The sequence below is a fragment of the Dendropsophus ebraccatus genome, chromosome 10 (genome assembly GCF_027789765.1).
Source record: "Dendropsophus ebraccatus isolate aDenEbr1 chromosome 10, aDenEbr1.pat, whole genome shotgun sequence".
NCBI classification, from domain to species: domain Eukaryota; kingdom Metazoa; phylum Chordata; class Amphibia; order Anura; family Hylidae; genus Dendropsophus; species Dendropsophus ebraccatus.
In genome coordinates, this window is record NC_091463.1 from 44366443 (window position 1) to 44392197 (window position 25755).

The following is a 25755-nucleotide window of genomic DNA, read 5'->3' on the forward strand; positions in this document are numbered from 1 at the left end:
AAACCGGTATTCAACAGGCAAATATTTTTTAGATGAAACTTTTAAGAAAATCTTCCTGTTTTGAGTATTCCCCCAAAAATTAGCATTATCTCTGATTTATCATTTGTGACTTTTTAAAAGGTCACAAAAACTGGTGCAGGCTTGTGCCTGGTCAGTACCAGGTTGAATCTGTTTTTGACTTTTCTTGCGCCTTTGAACTTTTAGGCTATGTTCACACTTTGTAAGAGACCGGCCGTTCTGTGACCCGGCCGGGTCAGGGAACGGCCGATCACTGCCAAGATCATCGCGGCCGGTAGTACCGGCCGGATGATCTTTATGGCCATAGCAATCTGATGTGGGCGCATCAGCGTGCGCCCACATCAGAACTCCCATAGGACACAATGAAGCAAGCGCCTGGAACCGCTCGCTTCATTGTGTGAACTGACAGGGTTTCCTACGGCCACAATTCACTGAATTGCGGCCGCAGAAAACTGACATGTCAGTTCTTTGCGGCCCAGCATGGGATCCCGGCCGGAGCGTATACGATGTGTATACGCTCCAGCCGGGATCCCATAGAACAAGAGGCAATGTTCCACACTGCATAAAGTACGGGCGTTTTACGTAGTGTGAACATAGCCTTATGCATTTACTATGACAGTGCCACTTTTCCATAAATCACACACAATATTTTGGAACAAAATAAACACCAACCCACGCACACATTAGACTCCTTAGTAAGTGTCCCCTATTGGGCCTCATGTCTTTTTAGACTGGACAATCAGAAAATCCACCAGATTGATCTCAGTGTTCACTAAATTTGGTGCATCTTTCTAGTCTAAGTTTGGTTGACCTACTTTGTGCATACGTTTTGCACCAACATTTTAGTGTAATTTTTAGCATTTTTAAGACACACACCTTAACATTTTTGTACATTAACAATTTGTACATTCCCATTGCTTTTTATTAGAAATGCTCCTTCAGTTATTCTTCTTTATTCTGTTCATGGTTTTCCAGCTATTTTGTTCATCCTCATGTGTTTGATCCTTGGACAGAAGTATAGCGACCTTCTGTCTGGAAGTCCCATCTGGATCACTGTCTTCACCCTTCTGTCTGTGGGATCTGCTGCTGTTACTTTTGTTATCTGGAAACAACCAGAATGTAAAACCCATCTTTCATTTAAAGTAAGTTATCACTTGTTATTGCTTCTGAGAAAATGTTCTGTTTTTCATTCTGAACAAAAAAAGTCAAGATTATTACAATCTGTGTTACTATGAAGTGTTTTTTATGTAGTCACATAGTTAAAAGGATTTTACATTTATGTAATATTATTTCTGTTGTTTTTTTTTTTTTTTTGCCCAACAGGTTCCTGCACTTCCTATGTTGCCATTATTTAGTGTATTTGTCAATCTTTATTTCATGGTCCAATTTAGCACTGGAACATGGATTCGATTTTCTATCTGGATGGCTTTAGGTAAAGTTTATTCCTTGATGCTTTTATGGTGTCCGCATACTCTACAGCACCTTGTGATGCTACCCATTTTTATTTTGCATTGTATATGTTGGCATGGTTGACTGTACTTTGTTGCATATATAGTATGGTTGTAAAAAAGACACATCCGTCAAGTTAAACCAAGGAAGGAAGGGATGGATGATTGAACTGTTCCACATCCACTGTTTTCAGGGTAAAGAAGGCTTGTCACCTCCGGAGATTGAACCTTCCGTTCTCCAGGTGGAGGCAGTGCCCCCTTGTCTTCTGGGGGGTTGGGGGGCTTGTTACCTGGAACATCTTTCCCCCATATTTTTTGTGGGGGGCCATTTATATATTTAAATAAATTAATATATCTCCCCTATATGTCTCTTCTCAAGACTAATCAAATATTTTATCCCAGTCCCAAGAGTCCATGCCTGTTTTAATGCATGACAATATCCTGCTGGGTTAAGAAGCAGCTGATTGACATGTGTGCTGTTCTGTAGTCTACGAGTACACTCAAATCCTTCTCTACCGGTGACTGTTCCAGTATAACTCCCCCCAAGGAATATGATGCATGCAGGTTATTAGTACCCAGGTGCATAACCTTACTTTATCCACATTAAACCTCATTTGCCAAGTGGATGCCCACACACTCGGTGTGCCTAAGTCAGCTTGTAACATCTGCACATCTTCCATAGACTGTACTGTACTACAAAGCTTGGTGTTATCTTCAAAGATTCCATCCTCAATATCATTAATAGACAAGTTAAACAGAAAGGGGCGCAGTACTGATGCTTATTACCACTTATTACCCTGGACCATTCAGAGTAGGAACCATTGACCACTACTCTCTGGGTCAGCATTTCCCAACCGGGGTGCCGCGGCACACTGGGGTGCCGGAAGAACCCGCCAGGGGTGCCGCGGGACCCCGGTGGGAAATGTGCGCTGTCACTTTAAGCATCCCGAGAAGCTGCGGGCGCGCAGCTTCTCGGGATGCACAGATCACTTTGATGTTCCGCACAGTGAGCGGGCGGAACATTAAAGTGACCATAATGTAGGAGCAGGAAGTGTCGGCATCCTGCTCCTACATTCCCTCCCATAGGCTGCCGGCACTTCATGCCAGCAGCCTATGGGAGGCTGGGACGTGACCTCTCCGGCAGGCGTGATGATGTGACGTCCTCACGCCTGTCGGAGGTCCTGTCCCCGCGGCTCGCAAGATGGATCCAGAAGAGGAGGAGGAAAGCTTCTGCCTGCAGCCACAGCGCAGATTAAGTGAGTAGGATGTTTGTTTTTTTTAGGGGCAGAGCAGGGGGCATTATTAGCTCATGGGGGCACCTCTGGGGGCAGGGCCGCCGATAGGGCAGTACAACTGGTACTGCCGTATGGGGCCCGGACCCTAAGAGACATGGCGGGGGGGGGGGGGCCCGCCGGCCGCCGCCCCCCATCCGCTACGCTAGGGGGGCCCGCACGGCCCCCCTTGCCACTTGTTTTTGAGCATCCAGAGAAGCTGCGGCCGCGCAGCTTCTCGGGATGCACTGATCGCTTTGATGTTCCGCCCGCACATTGAGCGGGCGGAACATTAAAGCGATCAGAATACAGGAGCAGGACCTGTCAGCGTCCTCCTCCTGTATTCTCTCCCATAGGCTGCCGGCACTTCATACCAGCAGCCTATGGGAGGCCGGGCCGTGACCTCTCCGGCAGGCGTGATGATGTGACGTCATCACGCCTGCCGGAAGTCCCGTCCCTGCGGATCGCAAGATGGAGCCCGAAGAGGAGGAAGAGCTGCTGCCTGCACAGCGCGGATTAGGTGAGTAGGATGTTTGTTTTTTTAGGGGCACCTCTGGGGGCATTATTAGTTCATGGGGGGCACCTCTGGGGGCATTATTAGTTCATGGGGGGCACCTCTGGGGGCATTATTAGTATATGGGGGCACCTCTGGGGGCATTATTAGTGTATGGGGGCACCTCTGGGGGCATTATTAGTTCATGGGGGCACCTCTGGGGGCATTATTAGTATATGGGGGCACCTCTGGGGGCATTATTAGTATATGGGGGCACCTCTGGGGGCATTATTAGTATATGGGGGCACCTCTGGGGGCATTATTAGTGTATGGGGGCACCTCTGGGGGCATTATTAGTATATGGGGGCAACTCTGGGCATTATTAGTTCATAGGGGCACCTCTGGGGGCATTATTAGTTCATGGGGGCACCTCTGGGGGCATTATTAGTTCATGGGGGCACCTCTGGGGGCATTATTAGTATATGGGGGCACCTCTGGGGGCATTATTAGTATATGGGGGCACCTCTGGGGGCATTATTAGTATATGGGGGTGCCCCTGGGGGCATTATTAGTTCATGGGGGCACCTCTGGGGGCATTATTAGTATATGGGGGCACCTCTGGGGGCATTATTAGCTCATGGGGGCACCTCTGGGGGCATTATTAGTATATGGGGGCACCTCTGGGGGCATTATTAGTATATGGGGGCACCTCTGGGGGCATTATTAGCTCATGGGGGCACCTCTGGGGGCATTATTAGTATATGGGGGCACCTCTGGGGGCATTATTAGTTCATGGGGGCACCTCTGGGGGCATTATTAGCTCATGGGGGCACAGCAGGGGATCCTACATACAGGGGGCATCCCACATTCCTACTCGCTTTACTGCACATAACACCAAACAGTGCAGTTACTTTGGGAGTCTATAGGAGGGAGAAAGGAAAGGAAGTTGCTAGAAATGTGCGGAGCCTAAATTGTTTGTCTTTCAGGTTCTGAAGAGATGAAAAGTAGCTGGAAGAAATCATCATGGAGGTCTGGGCCGGATGGAGGGGAAAAGGGAAAGTGACTCCTCAGATCAAAGAAGACGTCACCTGTGAGTCACTGTATGACTGTTTTCTTTGTAGAACATTATTTAGTAGGGGTGCCCTGAGCTATTTTTTTTTTCCAAGGGGTGCCCTGAGGTGGAAAAGGTTGGGAATCACTGCTCTGGGTACAGTGCATAAGCCAGTTTTCAATCCAGTTACAAACTAAACTTTCTAAACCCATAGACCTTACTTTACCCATCAGACGCCCATAAGGGACAGTGCCAAATGCTTTTGCAAAATCCAGGTACACTATATCCGCAGCCGCCCCCATATCGAGGCTTTTACTCGCCTTTTTTTTTTCTTCGATAGCCCTTTTAACCTCAGTTGGTTTTAAAGGGGTACTCTGGTCCGGGAGTATTTTTAAGCTGTGGCCAGGGAGGGGGTGGTTATAGACGGCGGCGGTCACTGACTTCCCCTGTTCCAGCGCCGGATCCCAGATTGTGCCGCCCCATACACCCGTCCCGCAGCCACTTCCTGGTGTGAGCTGCGGCATGAGACATGACGTCTCAAGGCAGCTCAACCATTCAGGGCTGAGGCGAGACTCTGCTACGGCCTCTGAATGGCTGAGCTGCCTTGAGACATCACGTCTCATGCTACAGCTCACACCAGGAAGCGGCCACGGGATGGGTGTTCGGCGATGGAACCAGGGAGGTAAGTGACCGCCGCTGTCTATAACCACCCCCTCCCCGGCCATAGCTTTAAAATACCCCTGGGCTGGAGTAACCCTTTAATTGTTTATATTTGTTACTGCATTGTTAGAAATGACCAGATCTAACAGTGCATCACTTCTTGTTGGCTTCTCCACAAACTGGCCCAGAAAATTATCCTGCATCAGATTAAGAAATTCTCTCCTCTTTAGCTGAACTGTGACACCAATCTATATCTTGATTGTTGAAATCACCCATTATTACTACTGTCCCCTCCCAGAAAGCTCACTCGATATATGTATGCAGATGACCATCAATCACCTCAGTAATATTTGAGGGTCTATAGATTACACAGAAAATAATTTTTATAGTGTTTACCTCATTCTGTAGTTCTACCCACAATGATTCCAATGTTTTACACTCACTTTTATATAGTTTCTAACATAAAAGACATACTCTTCCCCCCCTCCTGCTCACCCTGTCTCTTTGGAACAATGTGAATCCCTGAATAGTGACAGCCCTGCCATGTGAGGAGCCCAGCCATGTCTCAGTCACACCAACCACATCAATGCGTTCCTCCAGAACCAAGGCCACAAGCTTTCCTATTTTGCTGGCCAGACTTCTGGCATTAGTAACCATACACTTTATATTACCATCTAGTTTAACACATTTAATATCAGAAATGTAATTTATTGAGATGCGGTGGCTACAATCATTTTTACTGCTTATCTGCAATAAATGGATCTCCTTATCCACATCTGTTATCCTCCCCCCACAGGTCCCTTCTCCTCCCACCTCAATATTCTGTCCCCTCTCTAACCCATCAGGCACTTTATGACATACTTCACTGTCTGCTTTGTCCTCCCTCCACATCCCTAGTTTAAAACCCCTTCTACCCCTTCTAGGATTCTCTCCCCCAGCACAGCGGACCCCCTTCCATTTAGTTGCAGCTTATTAGTGGAAAACAGATTGTACCCGAATGAAAAATCAGCCCAGTGCTCTAAAAACCCAAACCCTTCTCCCCTAAACCACGACTTTGCCATGCATTTAAAGGGGTATTCCCCCAAGAGCTAAAAAAATACATTGTCCTTAAACCTAGCTGATCTTACTCAACAAGTCCCCCTGAGTATTTTGAGCCGTCTCCCGCCTTTCTAGCTGCTGCCGTTCCCGAGAATTTTTTTTCCTAAAAGCCATCTATATCCAATATGGTGCCGGCCAGGAAACTACATTTCCCAGAATGCAGTGCTTTAACCTGCTTGCTGGGACCTGTAGTTCAACAGAAGCTCTGTGACCTGATATGTTGTGATGTACACTACCGTTCAAAAGTTTGGGGTCACCCAAACAATTTTGTGTTTTCCATGAAAAGTCACACTTATTCACCACCATACGTTGTGAAATGAATAGAAAATAGAGTCAAGACATTGGCAAGGTTAGAAATAATGATTTGTATTTGAAATAACATTGTTTTTACATCAAACTTTGCTTTCGTAGCCACCTTTTGCAGCAATTACAGTATTGCACACCTTTGGCATTCTAGCTGTTAATCTGTTGAGATAAGCTGGAGAAATTGCACCCCACGCTTCTAGAAGCAGCTCCCACAAGTTGGATTGGTTGGATGGGCACTTCTGGCATACCATACGATCAAGCTGCTCCCACAACAGCTCAATGGGGTTCAGATCTGGTGACTGCGCTGGCCACTCCATTACCGATAGAATACCAGCTGCCTGCTTCTGCTGTAAATAGTTCTTGCACAATTTGGAGGTGTGTTTAGGGTCATTGTCCTGTTGTAGGATGAAATTGGCTCCAATCAAGCGCTGTCCACTGGGTATGGCATGGCGTTGCAAAATTGAGTGATAGCCTTGCTTATTCAGAATCCCTTTTACTCTGTACAAATCTCCCACCTTACCAGCACCAAAGCAACCCCAGACCATCACATTACCTCCACCATGCTTAACAGATGGCGTCAGGCATTCTTCCAGCATCTTTTCATTTGTTCTGCATCTCACAAACGTTCTTCTTTGTGATCCAAACACCTCAAACTTGGATTCATCCGTCCACAACACTTTTTTCCAGTCTTCCTCTGTCCAATGTCTGTGTTCTTTTGCCCATCTTAATCTTTTTCTTTTATTTGCTAGTCTCAGATATGGCTTTTTTTTTTCACTCTGCCCTGAAGCCCAAAATCCCGCAGCTGCCTCTTCACTGTAGATGTTGACACTGGTGTTTTGCGGGTACTATTTAATGAAGATGCCAGTTGGGGACCTGTGAGGCGTCTGTTTCTCAAACTAGAGACTCTAATGTGCTTATCTTCTTGATTAGTTGTGCAACGCGGCCTCCCACTTCTTTTTCTACTCTGGTTAGAGCCTGTTTGTGCTGTCCTCTGGAAGGAGTAGTACACACCATTGTAGAAAATCTTCAATTTCTTAGCTATTTCTCGCATGGAATAGCCTTCATTTCTAAGAACAAGAATAGACTGTCGAGTTTCAGATGAAAGTTCTCTTTTTCTGGCCATTTTGAGCTTTAATTGACCCCACAAATGTGATGCTCCAGAAACACAATCTGCTCAAAGGAAGGTCAGTTTTGTAGCTTTTGTAACAAGCTAGACTCTTTTCAGATGTGTGAACATGATTGCACAAAGGTTTTCTAATCAATTAGCCTTCTGAGCCAATGAGCAAACACATTGTACCATTAGAACACTGGAGTGATAGTTGCTGGAAATGGGCTTCTATACACCTATGTAGATATTGCACCAAAAACCAGACATTTGCAGCTAGAATAGTCATTTACCACATTAGCAATGTATAGAGTGTATTTCATTAAGTTAGGACTAGTTTAAAGTTATCATTATTGAAAAGTACAGTGCTTTTCCTTCAAAAATAAGGACATTTCAATGTGACCCCAAACTTTTGAACGGTAGTGTAGATGGATAGCAGCTTGCTGGGACCTGTAGTTCTACACAATATATAAAGTCACAAAACTTCTGTAGAACTACAGGTCCCAGCAAGCTGCTGTCCATCCAAATTAGAAACTCTGTGACCTGATATACTGGGATGTGGATGGATAGCATGTTGCTGGGACCTGTAGTTCTACAGAAATTCTGTGACCTGATATATTGTGTAGAACTACAGGTCCCAGCAAGCTGCTATCCATCTACATCACAATATATCAGGTCACAGTTGTAGATGGATAGCAGGATCATGGCTGACATGGGGGTTGGGGGTGTAGTCTCGGTGCAGGGGGTGTTGGCGTATCATTGTGCTGTTGGTCACGGGCCGACAGCAGTAGTGGCGGCGACAGGGGGGGGGGTGATGTGATGCGGGCGGGCGGGGGATGATGTGATGCGGGCGGGCGTGGGATGATGTGATGCGGGCGGGGATGATGTGATGCGGGCAATGTGATATCTCATAACATATGGGGGTTCAAAAGAGGGAGACAGGCCAGCTGTGTGCCTCTCTTCAGGGGGAGACTTTCATCCCTCTCTTCAGTGGGCAGGGTTATAATCGCTCACTCTGCCCAGAGATGGAGGACACGTGACCCCGTCATGGAGGGTGGGGGCCAGGAGCAGGGAGTGGTGATGGGCAGGGATTTGATGATTTTATGCAACCAAAGGGAGTGAGTGCACCTAGAAAACAGCCAAACTGTGCAGAATCCTTAATAACTTTATATTGGAAAGATGAAAATCTATGAGTGGAGCAGGTGTTCCAGGGTGAGTACCGCTGTGACAGATGTGAGCATGTTGCCCATCTAGAAGCTCGAGTTAGAGATCTGGAGAAGCATATTGCAACACTGAGGGAACTTGGCCACCTTGAGAGGGAACTTCGGCTCACTGAGCAGGAAGTTAGTGGGTTAGAGATGGAGGGTGGTGATATAGATCAGGAGGCCCAAGTAAGTAGCTGGGTTAATGTAGTTAGAGGGACCAGTAAGGGATCCAAGAAAAGGAAGGCCACTTCTCCTACTATATGCCCAAGCAAAATTGCCAAGTTAGGTGATGATGCAAGGGCATCCGTGTCAGAAATGGCAGCTCTAGTGGAACCTGTTCTCCCTAACAGCCGGGGGAACAGTCCAACTAGTAGTGGGCGGGATGGTATTGTAGGTAGGCCTAGACAGCTAGTGGTTGTAGGGGATTCTATAATCAGGAAGACGGATAGAATAATTTGTCGCCAAGACCGCCTCAACCGAATGGTTTGCTGTCTCCCTGGTGCCAGGGTTCGGCATGTGGTGGAAAGGGTGGATAAATTACTTGGGGGGACTGGGGATGACCCAGCTGTCGTGGTCCATGTGGGAACCAATGACAGGATACAAGGTAGGTGGAGGTCTATTAAAAATAATTTTAGAGAACTAGGTGCTAAGTTGAAGGGGAGGACCTCCAAGGTGGTATTCTCTGGAATACTGCCTGTGCCATGCGCATCGCAGGAAAGACAGCGGGAGCTTAGGGAGTTAAATGCATGGCTCAAGTCATGGTGTAGAGGAGAAGGGTTTGGGTTTTTAGAGCACTGGGCTGACTTTTCATTGGGGTACAAACTGTTTTCCGCAGATAATTTGCACCTTAATGGAAGGGGGTCCGCTGTGCTGGGGGAGAGAATCCTAGAAGGGGTGGAGGGTTTTTTAAACTAGGGATGTGGAGGGAGGACAATGTAGTATGTAATGTAGTGGCGGATAGGTTAGAGAGGGGACAGAACATTGAGGAGGGAGGAGAAGGGTCCTGTGGGGGGAGGATAAGACCAGTGCATAGGGAGATCCATATGTTGCGGATGAACAGTGAGGATGATTGTAGCCACAGCACAGTAATAAATCCCATTTCTTATAATGAATCGGTTAAACTCAATGGTAATATAAAGTGTATGCTTACTAATGCCAGAAGCCTAGCCAGCAAGATGGGGGAGCTAGAGGCCTTGGTTCTGGAGGAGTCCATTGATGTGGTTGGTGTGACTGAGACATGGCTGGACTCCTCACATGACTGGGCTGTCAATATTCAGGGATTTACGTTGTTCAGAAGGGACCGGGTGGGCAGAAGGGGAGGAGGAGTATGTCTGTATGTCAGAAATGATATTAAAGTGAGTGTAAAAGATGCAATAGTGGGAGATGACTGTGATGATGTGGAAGCATTATGGGTAGAACTACAGAAGGAGGTAAAGAGTGAAAAAATTATTCTTGGTGTAATCTATAGACCCCCCAACATTACTGAGAAGGTAGATGGCCAGTTGAATAGACAAATAGAGCGGGCTGCCCGGGAGGGGACAGTAGTGGTAATGGGGGACCTCAACTACCCAGATATAGATTGGGGTCACGGTTCAGCTAAAACCACAAAGGGGAGGGAATTTCTTAACCTCCTGCAGGATAATTTTCTGGGCCAGTTTGTGGAGGAGCCAACTAGAAGTGATGCCTTGTTGGATCTGGTTATTTCTAACAACGCTGAGCTGGTTGGGGATGTCACTGTCCATGAACACCTGGGGAATAGTGACCACAATATAGTGACTTTTAGCTTAAAGTGTAGAAAAGAAAAACATGTTGGGAGGGCAAAAACTCTTAATTTTAAAAGGGCCAATTTTCCTGGGTTAAGGGCAGAACTTCAGGGCATAGACTGGGAGCGGCTGCTGTCACATACGGATACAGCTAATAAATGGGAAATCTTCAAATCCACATTAAATAACTGTACTGCCAAATATATTCCTATGGGTAACAAATATAAACGGTTAAAATCCAATCCCACATGGCTCACAACCGAGGTTAGAAGGGCTATAAATGAGAAAAAAGGGGCATTCAAAAAATATAAATCAGAGGGGTCAGCTGTAGCATTTAAACATTACAAAGAAGTCAACAAAACCTGTAAAAATGTAATAAAAGCAGCAAAAATTCACAATGAAAGGCAGGTAGCTATAGAAAGCAAAAGAAACCCCAAAAAATTCTTCAAATATATTAATGCAAAAAAAACCAAGGTCAGAGCATGTAGGACCCCTAAATAATGGTGAAGGGGAATTAATAACTGGGGATCAGGAGAAAGCTGAGTTACTTAATAAATTCTTCAGTTCTGTATATACAAAAGAGGATGGAGCTGTGGTGGGTGGGGCCAGTACTGAGGTGGGTGGGGCCAGTGCTGCTAACACATGTAATGTACTGAACTGGTTTACTATAGATATGGTCCAAGATAAATTAAACAAACTCAATGTAACCAAAGCTCCAGGGCCTGATGGATTGCACCCCAGAGTTCTTAAGGAACTCAGTTCTGTAATTTCACTACCCTTGTATGAAATATTCTGTGATTCTTTGCTTACTGGTATTGTGCCGAGGGACTGGCGTAAGGCAAATGTAATGCCGATCTTCAAAAAGGGCTCTCGAACTTCCCCAGGTAACTATAGACCCGTAAGCTTAACGTCCATTGTGGGGAAACTATTTGAGGGGCTTATAAGGGACTACATCCAGGAATATGTAGTGGCTAATAGTATTATAAGTGATAACCAGCATGGCTTTACTAAGGACAGAAGCTGTCAAACCAACCTGATATGTTTCTATGAAGAGGTAAGTAGAAGCCTGGATGGCGGCGCGGCTGTGGATATCGTGTACCTGGATTTTGCAAAAGCGTTTGACACAGTTCCTCATGGACGTCTGATGGGTAAGTTAAAGTCTATCGGTTTGGAAAATTTAATGTGTAACTGGATTGAAAACTGGCTTAATAATCGTACCCAGAGAGTGGTGGTCAATGATTCCTACTCCGAATGGTCCCCGATAATAAGTGGTGTACCCCAAGGGTCAGTACTGGGCCCTCTTCTGTTTAACTTGTTTATTAATGATATTGAGAATGGAATTAACAGCAATGTTTCTATCTTTGCAGATGACACCAAGCTTTGTAGTACAGTACAGTCTATGGAGGATGTGCAGATGTTACAGGATGACTTAGACACACTGAGTGTTTGGGCGTCCACTTGGCAAATGAGGTTCAATGTGGATAAATGTAAAGTTATGCACCTGGGTACTAATAACCCACATGCATCATATGTCCTGGGGGGAGTTACTCTGGGAGAGTCGCTGATGGAGAAGGATCTGGGTGTACTTGTAGATAATAGACTACAGAACAGCACACAATGTCAGTCAGCTGCTTCTAAGGCCAGCAGGATATTGTCATGCATTAAAACAGGCATGGACTCTCGGGACAGGGATATAATATTACCGCTTTATAAAGCTTTGGTGCGGCCTCATCTGGAGTATGCCGTCCAGTTTTGGAATCCGATTCATAAAAAAGATGTTCTAGAGCTGGAGAGGGTACAAAGACGGGCAACTAAACTAATAAGGGGAATGGAGCATCTTAGTTATGAGGAGAGATTAAAAGAATTACATTTGTTTAGTCTGGAGAAGAGACGTTTAAGGGGAGATATGATTAATTTATTTAAATATATAAATGGCCCCTACAAGACATATGGGGAAAAGATCTTCCAGGTAAAACCCCCTCAAAGGACAAGGGGGCACTGCCTCCGACTGGAGAAAAAAAGGTTCAACCTCCGGAGGCGACAAGTCTTCTTTACCATGAGAACTGTGAATCTGTGGAACAGTCTACCACAGGATCTGGTCACAGCAAAAACAGTAGAGGGCTTCAAAACAGGGCTAGACAAGTTCTTAGACCAAAATAATATAAATGCATATGTATAGAACCTATCACCCCTCCCCCTTCCCTGTATCCATCCCCTCCTTGGTTGAACTTGATGGACATGTGTCTTTTTTTCAACCGTATTAACTATGTAACTATATGTAACTATGAGTGGGCAATTTATTATAGGAAAAATATTTTTGTGGGGAATACCCCTTTAACTCCCTGTCTCTCCTGCTATGCACATGGTACAGGCAGTATTCCAGATAATATGACCTTGGAGGTTCCTCCCTTGATCTTGGCACCTAGTTCTCTAAAATATTCCTAATGAATCTCTACCTACTCTGTATTCTGTTGATGGTTCCCAGATGGACAACAAGAGCTGGATTATCCCCTGCTCCCCCAAGTAATTTGTCCATCCTTTCCACCACATGCTGAACCCTGACAGCAGGGAGACAACCAATCATTCACTTGAGGTGGACTTGGCAATAAATTATTCTGTCCATCCATTATGGAATCTCCTACAACCACTAGCTGTCTTGGCCTACCTACAATACCACTCATCTGTTCAAGGCTTTTTTTCATTAATTGTTTCTGCCTGTTATGACTTCATTTTTTTAGGCCTAGAGCAAGAATAGGGAACCTTCAGCCCTCTAGTTATTTCAAAACTATTTCATAATGCCTGGATAGCCAAAGCTTTGATTCAATGCTTGCGCTGTAATAGCACACATGATCTTAGACCAGGGCAAAAAGTCGTCACTACTTTATGCATACGTAGGCGTAGAAAAGCCAGCGGGTGGGTTAACCATCGCACTGAGGGATCGGCAATGCCCCCAGTGTGCTAAATCTCATAAATATTACATCAAAATAGTACAAATTGCAGTGAAAGGGTATCTTTAAAATCTGCCCTCATAGAGCTACATCACCTACAGGTACATCATTTATCACTGCCACTGATAGGTGATACTCCCAATTAATCAACAAACGCTGCACAATGGGACATATCAAACGTAACCTTTATTACTTTTCCACCAAAATAGAAGATGTGGCATCTTCACGATCAAACAGCCAAACCATACTGTGCATAAATGCTGCCACCGAATGGATAGGAGAGCCAATATGGATTGGTTTTCTTAATCAAATTGGTGAATCCGGGAGGGGTAGGTAAGGGGATGGATAGGTAGGAGAGAGGGCCGATGGTGGAGGTTAACTTGGTTGGATACAATGTATACCTATGAGCTATTTTGTCATGGTTTTATATATTTCTTGATTTAGCTGGTATAACTTCATCTGTTACAACCTATGAGTAGTTTTCTATGCTTTAAAGAGGATGTACCATCAGGTACATCCTCTTTAATTTGACCCACCGATAGAACGGCGCCGCCACGGGGAAGCCGATGCCACAGTCCGTTTTACAACCCATGGCCCGGTTCCCGTGTACGGCGCTATTCTATGCACTGGTATCAGGCCTGTGCTCAAGCACTGGAGGCTGGCTGGCCCTCCCCTCTATGACGCGGTTCCATTGATTCTAGTGGAGCCGCGTCATAGAGGGGAGGGAATTACCTCCCACTGGGGGCGGGCCGGCTGGCCTCCAGTGCTTGAGCCCAGTACCCGTGCATAGGACGGCGCCGTACACGGGAACCGGGCCACGGGTCGAAAGATGGACCGCGGCACCGGCTTCCCCGTGACGGCGCTGTTCTATTGGTGGGTCAAATTAAAGAGGATGTACCTGATGGTGCATCCTCTTTAATACTGAAAAAAAAAAAAAAGAATAGTAGCTTCTTCCCTTTAGTCACTGTTTAGACAAGTGCTCTTAAATAGTTGGAATTGAGGCTGTTGGTCTTAGCTCATAGGTGTCAAACTCAAGCCCTCCAGCTATTACAGGACTACAATTCCCATCATGCCTGGACAGTCAAAGCTAAAGCTTTGGCTGTCCAGGCATAATGGGAATTGTAATTTTGTAACAGCTGGAGGGCCAGAGCTTGACACGCCTGTCTTAGCTGTATGTTACAACTGACCGTGAACAGTATGCGTACAGCCAGGGGCGTAGCTAATGTCTCCTGGGCCCTGGTGCGAGAGGTCAACTTGGGCCCCCCCCCTTTCACGACCAAGTGATGCTACTGGTAGGTGTATGTGTGTGTATGTATATATATATATATATATATATATATATATATATATATATATATATATATATATATATATATATACACTCCAAGACAGATATTACCAATAACACCAGCATATAGGAAGTGAAAATATTATCACCATATATATTACCGCCATACTGTTACTGTATACTGAGACCAATATTGGCAATAATACAAGTATACAAGGGGCAAATAATAACGCCACACCACAACCACTACCATCACCACCACATTGTTACTGACCAAAACCAGTATACTGAGACCAATAGTACCGGATAAAAAGTAACAAATATTACCACCACATACTGACTAACACCGCCACATACTGACTAACACCACCGCTGCTACTGAATAAGATCCACTGTACACAGATCACTATCACCTCATCCAATTATATAGAGGTGGAAGCAGCTCCACACAGGTTGTATACACCATATAAATTACAGCGCAGATATATCAGGTGACTCACAGGGGACGTCTTGTCTGATCGGAGTTCTTCCCTTTTCATCTTCTCCGTCTGTCCTGGGCCGTTATGAGAACTTCTCCGAGCCACGAATCCACAGAATCTGCCAGACATATTAGTCTCCTCACACTGACACCATCCTCATCTCTATACACACTGCACATCTGTACTGTCCCCTTTACACCCTCATTTGGTGGGTAGCCCTGACACTATGTGAGCCCCCTTATAGTATATATAGATGGCACCCACTGCATGTTGCACCCCCCTTCCCTTATAGATGGCACCCTCCCCTTATAGATGACCCCCTCCCCTTATAGATGACCCCCTCTACCCCCATTATAGATGCCCCTTCTCCCCCCCCATTATAGATGCCTCCTCTCCCCCCCCATTATAGATGCCCCCCTCCCCTTATAGATGACCCCCTCTACCCCCATTATAGATGCCCCCTCTCTCCCCCCATTATAGATGCCCCCCTCCCCTTATAGATGGCCCCCACTCCCTCCCTTATAGATACCCCCTCCCCTTATAGATGGCCCCCTCTCCCCCCCCTTGAAGATGGCCTCTCTTCCCCCCATTATAGATGCCCCCCCTTCTGTTCCCCCCATTATAGATGCCCCCCCCTTTCCTCTATGCTAAGCAGTATTTAAAAAAAAAAAAAAAACACACAAACTCACCTGACAATCCGCTCCCCCTGCGATCCTCTTCTTCTTCAGGCGCTGTCCCCGGCTGATGCGCGGCTGCCGGGGGTGTCCCGTCCTATCCCCGGCAGCGCGCGCATCAGTGAGCTCCCTGTACGCCGGGGCTGTGACTTCTGACACAGGAAGCGTCTCTGACATGCGCTTCCTGTGCCGGAAGTCAGGGCCCCAGGCAGCTCACTGATGCGGCGCACTGCCGGGGATAGGACGGGACACCCCTGGCAGCCGCGCATCAGCCGGGGGCCCGGACGAGCACGCTCTTGTGACCGCAAACAAATCAATGCTTGCGGTCACAAGAGTAATTTAAGGGGGGAGCAGTGCCCTCGCGGGCCCCCCCTCGTAGCGGGCCGGGTCGCAGCGGCGACCGCTGCGACCCTGGTAGCTACGCCACTGCGTACAGCTGACCCCACATCATCCCTATACTCTGGCGGGTGCTGGAAAAGCTTTATCCAAATTTTTATTTTTGTTTTGTCTTCTGATTAAATTTTAATTTTACTGGTTTTGTTCTTTAGGTTTCCTCATCTACTTTGGCTATGGCATTTGGAACAGCACTGAGGAACAGAGCTCTAAAGATAAGGAGAATGAGACAAACCCTGACTTCCCCAGCTTAGCTGCCACGGATCATTCAGCAACTGCTGTATAAAAAAACATTTTGACCTACTCACGCACTGTGGTTAACTTTAAAAGATGTGTTGTTTAGATTTTATAAACTGAATTATTTACAAAATAGGAACGCATACTGTTGTCTAACATACATGCATTTGAAATAATGCACTGTTTTCTTGTATCTGTGCAGGAACCCCTGTCTGCACAGCGGAGCGGTGTAACTCACAGATTAGTCCTGTGCAATGTAGTTCCAGGATAATGGAACACAACTAGACATGACTTTAGCCATGTGAAACACACAGTTGTTGTTAATATTATTATGGTTTTTCTTGTGATTTTAAATGTAATGGCCGCACAGGTACATGTACTCAATCAATCACCTTTAGGTCAGGGTGCACGCCTCACTGAGTTGGAATCTGTATAGGCAATCACAGCATAGAATGGAGGCAGAACGTCAAAAACATATGTAACATTTCAAGTTACCTGTGTAACTGCTACTGTCCCTAGGTTACCGTAGTAGTTAGACGGACATGATGACATGCTACAGTCGGTACTAATATTGCACAAGTTCTTCTCCTCCTTAAAGGGAATGTGTCATCAGAGAATGCCTTATTGTTTAAATAATGTTTTATGTTAAAAATATTTTTTAAGAATTTTTGATGACCTTTCTAATTTTCCATTTTACTAAATTATAAAATAATCCTGACACCTTGCAATTTTTATTCTCACCACTGGGGCTAAAACTAAGCTGAGGCTGCCTGTTCTGTCTGTGATGATAAGAGGCTGCTCTGAAGTGATCTACACAGCATTGCAGCAACATGTGACACTAGTTAATAGAAGAGACAACAGTTCCATGTGACCTCCTCAAAGATTCTATTGTCTATTGTGATCTATGTCCATGAGGCTTGCTGTAAAGCACGTCACTAAATGCTGTTAGGAACAGCCGGGCAATATGGGAGACTCCATAACAATAGACAGAAAGCGAAATAAAATTAAAAAAAAAATTAGTCAGAAAATAGAAACAGAATTTTTTTTTTTTGTATCCGAACCTAATCAGTAAAGGAAAATTTACGTCCGCATGTCCTTTAAGCTACAGTGGTTCCTTAACCACTGTAATTAATTGGTTCCCTAACCACTGTAACTAATTGGTTCTAGGATGAATATTGTATGTTGAAAATATACTCACTTTTATTGATCGGATCATCTAGCCATTCACTTGTTACAGATTCGGACTGTCTGTAGCATTGTATGTTGAGTCTAGTCTCAAATTACAGTGGTCCAGTAATGACATTGTTGAAAATAGTGCAATCAGAGACTATTGTAACTTGAGAGTGTTTGTACTATTCACCACCATAGATATATGATCAGTGTAACATCCAAATTAGGGCATCACAGGAATCCTCATAGAAAGCTACAGATTAATAATTTGTGGGTTGCCATGTTGCACTTTTACAGGCTATACAGCCTGTGAAATAAGTATTGAACACGTCTCCAATTTTCTTAGGAATTATATTTCTAAAGGTATTGTTAAAAAAAAATATTTCTTTTGTCACCGTTCTTTCTCCATTTTTACTATTAAATTTAATAGACTTTTCAATTAAGACACACCCAAAGGCCAATTAGTAACCCCAAACTAGAATAATGTACAAACACCAGTCATTGCAAGGGAAGGCTAGATAGCTAAATGACGTCCGTTATTTTGGACTCAAAATGACGGACGAACAGTAATTTTAAATGGAGCTGAAAAAACGTTGCGTGAACATAGCTTTTAACCCCTTCATGACCATGCCCAAAATGGTCTAAATGGCCCCATCTGTGCCTAAAAAAGGCATTTTTGCCTTTTCATACATGTCCCCCATAGTATACACTCCAGCCGGGATTCCAAACTGCCGCAGCGAAAACTGACATATCAGTTTTGTGCGTCCACTATTCATTCAATAGTGGCCGCACAACACTGACAGTTCAGTTGTATAGTGCGGCTCCGGTTGCGCTTTCCATTGTCTGCTATGGGTAATTGGGATTGGCACACACGAATGCGCCCATATCCCAATTCTAAAGAAATTAATATCTAATAATTACAGACTTTCAGAACAGTTACAAAACTGCTTTACCTTTCGCTCTATGTATAGCCAGTGTATAAGATAATCTGCACAGCTTTAAATGTTTCATGCTATTCTAGAAATAGTAATGGTTTGGGTATAACCATCTTGAATTCTTATTGAAGTGTTTGTGCTGCTCTTGATATTCCTACAGTGGTTCTGTTTTTGCTATCAACTGCTATTGTCAGTTGTAATCAAAAGATAAAAAATCTTACATTCCCCCATAGCAGCATCTTGTAATGTATTGTGATGTAAGAATATATTCTGGTTGAACTGTGCCAACACATTTATTTATATAGCAAAATATTTTTTAGGCTGAACGTTTTGTTTCCCTTAGCTGAATGTAAAGATTTCTGTGACACTGCTAAGATGGGCAGGATCTACAAATGCCTATACTGTACTTGATGTTTACAGAGGAAATATTGTATTTTATTAACTTTTTTATACTTTCCCATTCTACCACAGTAAAATTGCAGTTTCATTAACTAATTCTAGTATATGCTGCAAAACCTGTGTTTCATATTTCATACCGGTTCCCTGTTCACTGTGGTGATAGCTGCACATGCATTGGAATCATCCCTATTTCCTTATATATTGATGGTAGGTGATAATGGATGTGTTGCTACTAGAGATGAGCGAACCGGGTTCGGGTTCGAGTCGATCCGAACCCGAACGTTCGGTATTTGATTTGCGGGGGCTGCTGAACTTGGATAAAGCTCTAAGGTTGTCTGGAAAACATGGATATAGCCAATGACTATATCCATGTTTTCCACATAGCCTTAGGGCTTTATCCAACTTCAGCAGCCCCCGCTAATCAAATGCCGAAAGTTCGGGTTCAGATCAACTCGAGCATGCTCGAGGTTCGCTTATCTCTAGTTGCTACCCCTGTGTGAACACAGAATGGGAACCCCTCATTGTCTGACATTGTGGGCCAAATCCCATGATCACTTGGGACTTATGGAGTTATGGAATATGTAATGAGGCTGTATATTTTATATTTATTTTAGCTGCACAACTTTAGGCTATGTTCACATTACATAAGAGGCCGGCCGTTCTGTGACCCCGCCGGTTCACGGAACGTCCGGTCTGTGCAAAGATCATCCCGGCTGGTACTGCAGTGCCGTCCGGATAATCTTTCTTGGCGCAGTGTTCTGATGAGGGCGCATCAGCGTGCACTGCATCAGAACTCTCATAGCACACAATAAAGCTTGCGGCCGAAGCCGCTTGCTTCATAGTGTGCATTGGCAGAGCTTTCTGCGGTCGCAATTCACTGAATTGCTGCCGCAGAAAACTGACATGTCAGTTCTTTGCGGCGCCGCATGGGATCCCGGCTGGAGCGTATACTATGTGTATACCCTCCGGCCGGAAACCCATAAAAGAATAGGCAGTTTTCCACACCATACAAAGTATGGCCGTTGTTGCAGATGGCAACAACGGCCGTACTTTTACGCTGTCTGAACATAGCCTTGAAAGTGATCGGCCATCGCCAACAAACCGGCTGATTGCTCTGCTGCTGTATGCAGTGCCAGACTTATTTGTCCTGTAGCTCACAACTTGATAAGCATATTTTCTATTAATCAAACTACTTAAAAGCTTAGGCACCTTGGTGGTATTCCTCCGCTTTAGATCCGCTTCCTGACAGCCATGATTATGCATATATGAATATGCATAGGGAAGGCGCCACTGAAGAGCCAAAAAAGCAGCGGGCAGGCTGAGGGGGCGCTCTTTGGGGCAGAGACACCTCTCCAGTGCTCCTGACAAGCTGATATTATTAATCAAACTGCTTAAAAATGTCAGGAGCTACAGTAAGGGGCCTATTCCACGGAGCAATAATCGGACGAATCGGGCGGGTGGAATAGAGAAAATCATTAGCCGATGATTGTGTCATCGGCTGATCGTTTATTTAGGCCCAAACCTAAAATCATCGGTCACCCACCGCGCATCGCTCCGTGGAATAGAGATGCACGGCGGGCGACAGACGATTCAAGCAGCATACATTACCGAGCAGGGCTTCTCCTCCGCTCTATCTTCATACGGTCCCACGCGCAGCAGCAGCTTCAGTGCCGCATGGCTGAGCTGTCAGACCGCTCGGCCAATCACAGGCTTAGCGTATTCTGCAAGCTAAATGCAGCATAAATCAGGCCAGTGAATAGGCCCAGTAAACGAGCGCCGATCTAGCAGACCAGTGCTGCATAGAGCAGGTACACTGCTGCAGGGGGATATCAGCAAGTTTGTTGGCACAATCCTGCTGATAGTAAATGTTTATTGTGGGTAATAAAAAATAAAATAACAGAAATAAGTGGCTGTTAGTAACGTTACTTTGCATTCTCTATAGCGGTGAGGCGGCTCACTATGAACTTTTTATGATAGTAATTACAGGATATTACAATTGTAGTAATTACATCTTTTGAAAGTCTTATGTAGAGGGCATGGCAGAAATAGGTTTTTCTGTTTAGTAGAGGCAGAAATAGGTTTTTCTGTTTAGTAGAGGTGCATCTATTTTTATTATATAGGCACAAAACGTTTGAACATATTTATGTTTTACTTTTTTTTTTTTTTTTTTTTTTTTTTAAAGAGGAACTTTCAAATAAACTGGTGTATTCAACTCGCAAGAAGTGTTCTATTCTTTCCAGGCTGAGGCTATGTGCACACTGAGCAATTCTCAAGGAATTGAAGCAGAAAGTTTTCAGGCAGAATTCAAGCAGAATTTAAGCCCCCCATTAACTTCTATAGGATTCCTCTAGCAGATCTACAGCAGAAAATTCTGCTCGGAAATTCTGCAGTGTGAACAACAGAGCAGAAAACCCATTGAACACAATGGGACTTTGCTCTGTACATATTTTACGGGAGGAATTTCAAGCTGAATTTCAAGCTGAATTCCTCGCCTTTTCCTGAGTGTGCACATACCCCTATTCTGCTCTGGCAGAATTTGAGCGGAATTTGGGCGGAATTTGAGCGGAATCCACGCGGAAATCAAGCAGAATGCAAGCGGAATTACCAGCAGAATTCAAACCCCATTGACTTCTATAGGATTCCTCTAGCGGAATCCGCCCAAAGAATTGACATGTACATTCTTTGGGCGGAATGCGGATTCTGCACGGAATCCGCGCGGAATTCCGGTCGGAAATTTACTCTGTGTGCATGGGCAGTCGGAAATCCCATTGTTCTCTATGGAAGGAGCAATGTTGCATTTACACAGGCGGAATTCCACGCGGATTCCGCCTGCTTTTTATGGCGGAATTCCGCGAGAATTGCTCAGTGTGCACATACCCTTAGAGGTATCCTATAGAAGTCAATGGGGGGCTTAAATTCTGCTTGAATTCTGCCTCAAAACTTTCTGCTTCAATTCCTCGAGAATTGCTCAGTGTGCACACACCCCAATTCCTCACCTAATTCCTCACCTAATTCCTCACCTAATTCCTCGCCTTTTCCTCAGTGTGCACATACCCATAGATGTCAATGGGGGCTTAAATTCTGCTTGAATTCCGCTTGTATTCCACTCAACTTCCGCTCAAATTCTGCTCCTATTCTGCCAGAGCTGAATAGGCAAGGAATTACAAGCAGAAAACTTTCCTCTTCAATTTCTCGCCTATTCATCAGTGTGCACATACCCTTAATATAGGGTAATGTGGTGCAATTTTTTATAAGTTTGGTGTTCATTATCAGAAATATTCCAGTATTTTAAATACACTATATTATATTATAAAAATACATTTTTTTTAATGTATCTACAGTATTAAAGTGTTTTTTTGTTTTTTACTATATGCACAATAATCATGTATGTCATAAAAATAATTAAATGTCTTTGGATGTATTTTTGTAGAAAATAAATGTTTGCTTAACAATGGTGCTTTGTACTTCAGTAATTCCCACCAAAGGTTAAAGCTAAAATCACAGGTGCATTAAATAAAATACTGATAGGTCATACATGTAACTTGTACATGCTTTTTAGGTATATGTTGCTTGAAAAATACATTAACTCTTAACACTCTGTGCAGTACATTTACAGAGTAAGGCCATGTTCACACATTGTAAGAGACCATCCGTTCCGTTACCCGAAGGGTCTCTGAAAAGATGATCTTTATGGCCGCAGAGTTCTGATATGGGCGCATCTGTGCGTGCCCGCATTAGAACTCCCCATAGCACACTATGAAGTGAGCAGCCGCACGGTTGGTTGTGGGGCGGGGGGCTGTGTGCTGCGGGTGAGTGCTGGATGGTGTGCTGGGAGACTCTGGACACAGGGGGTGAGCTCTGGGCTGGGGGTGACCGGGTGGCTGCTGTTAGAGAGGGAGACAGTGACATCTGCGCTGATCACTGTCTCCCTCTCTAAGCAGCCACCGCATCAGTGTTCTCAGTCACTTCACTGTGCTGGGACTGATAACACGTGATGCCGACACGGAGGGTGGGGGCCAGGAGCAGGGAGCGTGTCGGTGTGGACTGAGGTCTGATGATTCTATGCAATCCGTGGGGATGAATGCAGCTGGATAACAGCAAAACTGTGCAGAATCCATAATAACTTTATATTGGAAAGATGGAAAGCTACGGATGGGCAGCGTATTAATGCAAAAATAATTTTGGGGGGAATACCCCTTTAAGTCTATGGGACGGGCAGAACTTTGAGTGTATCCATATTCCATAGTGAAATCGCGATTCAGATTTAAAGGGGAACTCCAGGTAGAGGTTAAAAATGAAACTTCTGCAGAAGAAAAAGCAATACTTACCTATCTATTGCATTTTTGAAACTACCAAAAATCCATTTGTTTTGGGGGTTTTTGTTCTGTTTTGTGTTTCTGCACCTTGTACACAGGACTACAGGTTCCAGAATGCAATGCTTTCCCTCAGCTGTTCATCACAGTCCTCCACCGTGCCTATTCCCCACCCAAAGCTGTTGCAGAACATCTAGGCTGTGTTCACATATTGCAGTTTCACTGTGTTACTGAATTATTTGCAGTAATTTCATTGTGGTCCCAACCACACAGCACACAGTTACTACCTGTAACACCACACAGCACGCTGTATTCTCTACCTGTAACACCACACAGTGCTGTATTCTCTACCTGTAACACCACACTGTATTCTCTACCTGTAACACCACACAGCACTCTGTATTCTCTACCTGTAACACCACACTGTATTCTCTACCTGTAACACCACACAGCACGCTGTATTCTCTACCTGTAACACCACACAGCACGCTGTATTCTCTACCTGTAACGCCACACAGCACGCTGTATTGTCTACCTGTAACACCACACAGCACACTGTATTCTCTACCTGCAATACCACACAGAACACTGTATTCCCTACCTGTAACACCACACAACACGCTTTATTCTCTACCTGTAACGGCACACAGCCTGCTGTATTCTCTACCTGTAACACCACACAGCACACTGTATTCTCTACCTGTAACACCACACAGCACACTGTATTCTCTACCTGTAACACCACACAGCATGCTGTATTCTCTACCTGTAACACCACACAGCACACAGTTTTTTAACCTGTAAAGCTGATATTGGAATTTCCACGCACATATTATAATCAGAGAAATTAGTGCAACACCCGCTTCTAGCCGGCTAGAGATGGTGAATCACTCAGAGGATTGGGTGATCCTGGGACATCACGCTCTGCCCCTTTCTGCATCATCAGCCTGATCTCAGCAAACACACACAATGTGAGACAGAGGCATGGAAGATTTGTCTCCTAAGGGGGGATAGCAGAAGGAGCAGGAGACAATGTGGATTTGCACAGGGGCCATTTTTCACTTCCTGGACTTCTATCAGCTACCAGTGTGGCAGAACTGTACAGATACGGTAATACATTGTGAAGACACTTTTAATGTACTTTTAATAGAAAACAAGTTTTTCTTATCCGGAGTTCCCCTTTAATATAGAAAATTATGTCTGGCCACAAATTCTAAACACATTTTTTACCACCAAAAAAAAAAATTAAACTGCAAAATTGGCCCATGACATGTTTGGTTCATATTCATATGACATTTTTGTGTTAAGTATTCTTTTTTTTATTTAGTGCATTTTGGTTTTCCTCCTTTTGCAGCTTTGCTAAATTGTAGCAGGCTATACATTTGTTTGAGGTTTTTGGGGTTGTTTTTCAAGAAAGTTTGAGGCAAAAAGGTCAAAAGAAAATGTCTTATCTTGAATATTGTCCTTTTTACCTGGCAATTTCCCCCAATTCTTCAATAGAAATCCTGTAATCACACAATGAAAGAATCGTATGAGATAAAAACATGTTTACTAATTTACACTAAAAAGAGAAAATGGCAGAAAACCTACGGGCAGTTTTGAATTTTTTTTCAAGCCTCCTCCCAAAAAAACGCTGTGCAAAGTTTATGTTTGAAGAAAGCCTAAAGGTCCTTTTACACATGGCAATTATTTGTCAAACTGCCCCCAAAACCAGCCCATATAAAGGGCCAGCAAACAGGTGACAAACAGGAAAACAGTGGCTGATTTCACTCGGTGGTGTGCAGCTGATAGAGATGAAAAAACTTGCCAAAAGTTCAGGTTCACAGGAACCAGATCCACATTTGAATCCTGCTGCCTGGAGATGTTGTTGTATCCATATTTTCCAGGCAGTCCTAGGGTGGCATCCACCTCCAGGTAGAAGGATCCAAATGCTGATCGTTCGTGCGAACCTGAACTTTCAGCAAGTTTTCTCATCTCTAGCAGCTGATAATTTTATTGCCTACACAAAAGATACAAATCGGATATGTGGGCGATAATGATAAGTTTAAATGGCCAGACAATCTCATTATTTACCCATCCTTAAAGGACAAATCCTGTGATTTTTTCTTCTTAGCTTAAAGGGCAACTCCGGTGTTTAAATAAAGTATACATACCCGATTACGGTTGACCCCGTCCTCTTCTTCCGGGCGCCATTTTGTGACGATGTCATCACAGCAGGGGGCGGGCCAGGTTCTCCTCCTCAGTGTCTTCCTGTGAATTGAATGGGGCATGAAAAGGCTGCTGGTGCACTTTCCCTTTTCTCTCCCATTCACTACTCTGCAACCTGGAAGTGAGGGAGATCTGAGGACGGGAGACGGAGATGACAGGGACATGGTCAGCAGGAGATTCAAGTGGCGATCATCACCGGAGGGATTGTAAATATAAAAGGTGTGTCTGTGTTTTTTTTTTCAGTAAGTAGTTAAAATAGATGCAATAAAGCTATGCACCAACTAGACATACAT

The 25755-nt window shown here is 44.6% G+C and overlaps 1 protein-coding gene across 1 annotated transcript in view; it reads left to right on the forward strand.

Annotated features, from left to right (window-relative positions):
* Positions 1 to 19240, forward strand: part of SLC7A3 (solute carrier family 7 member 3) — a 49034-nt gene extending 29794 nt beyond the window's left edge. Inside the window, exons 10-12 of the mRNA XM_069986669.1 lie at positions 994 to 1160; positions 1342 to 1450; positions 16356 to 19240. Coding sequence (XP_069842770.1) covers positions 994 to 1160; positions 1342 to 1450; positions 16356 to 16486 — 407 coding nt within the window. The 3' untranslated portion in view covers positions 16487 to 19240. The remainder of the gene's footprint in view (positions 1 to 993; positions 1161 to 1341; positions 1451 to 16355) is intronic.
* The last annotated feature ends 6515 nt before the right edge of the window (positions 19241 to 25755 follow it).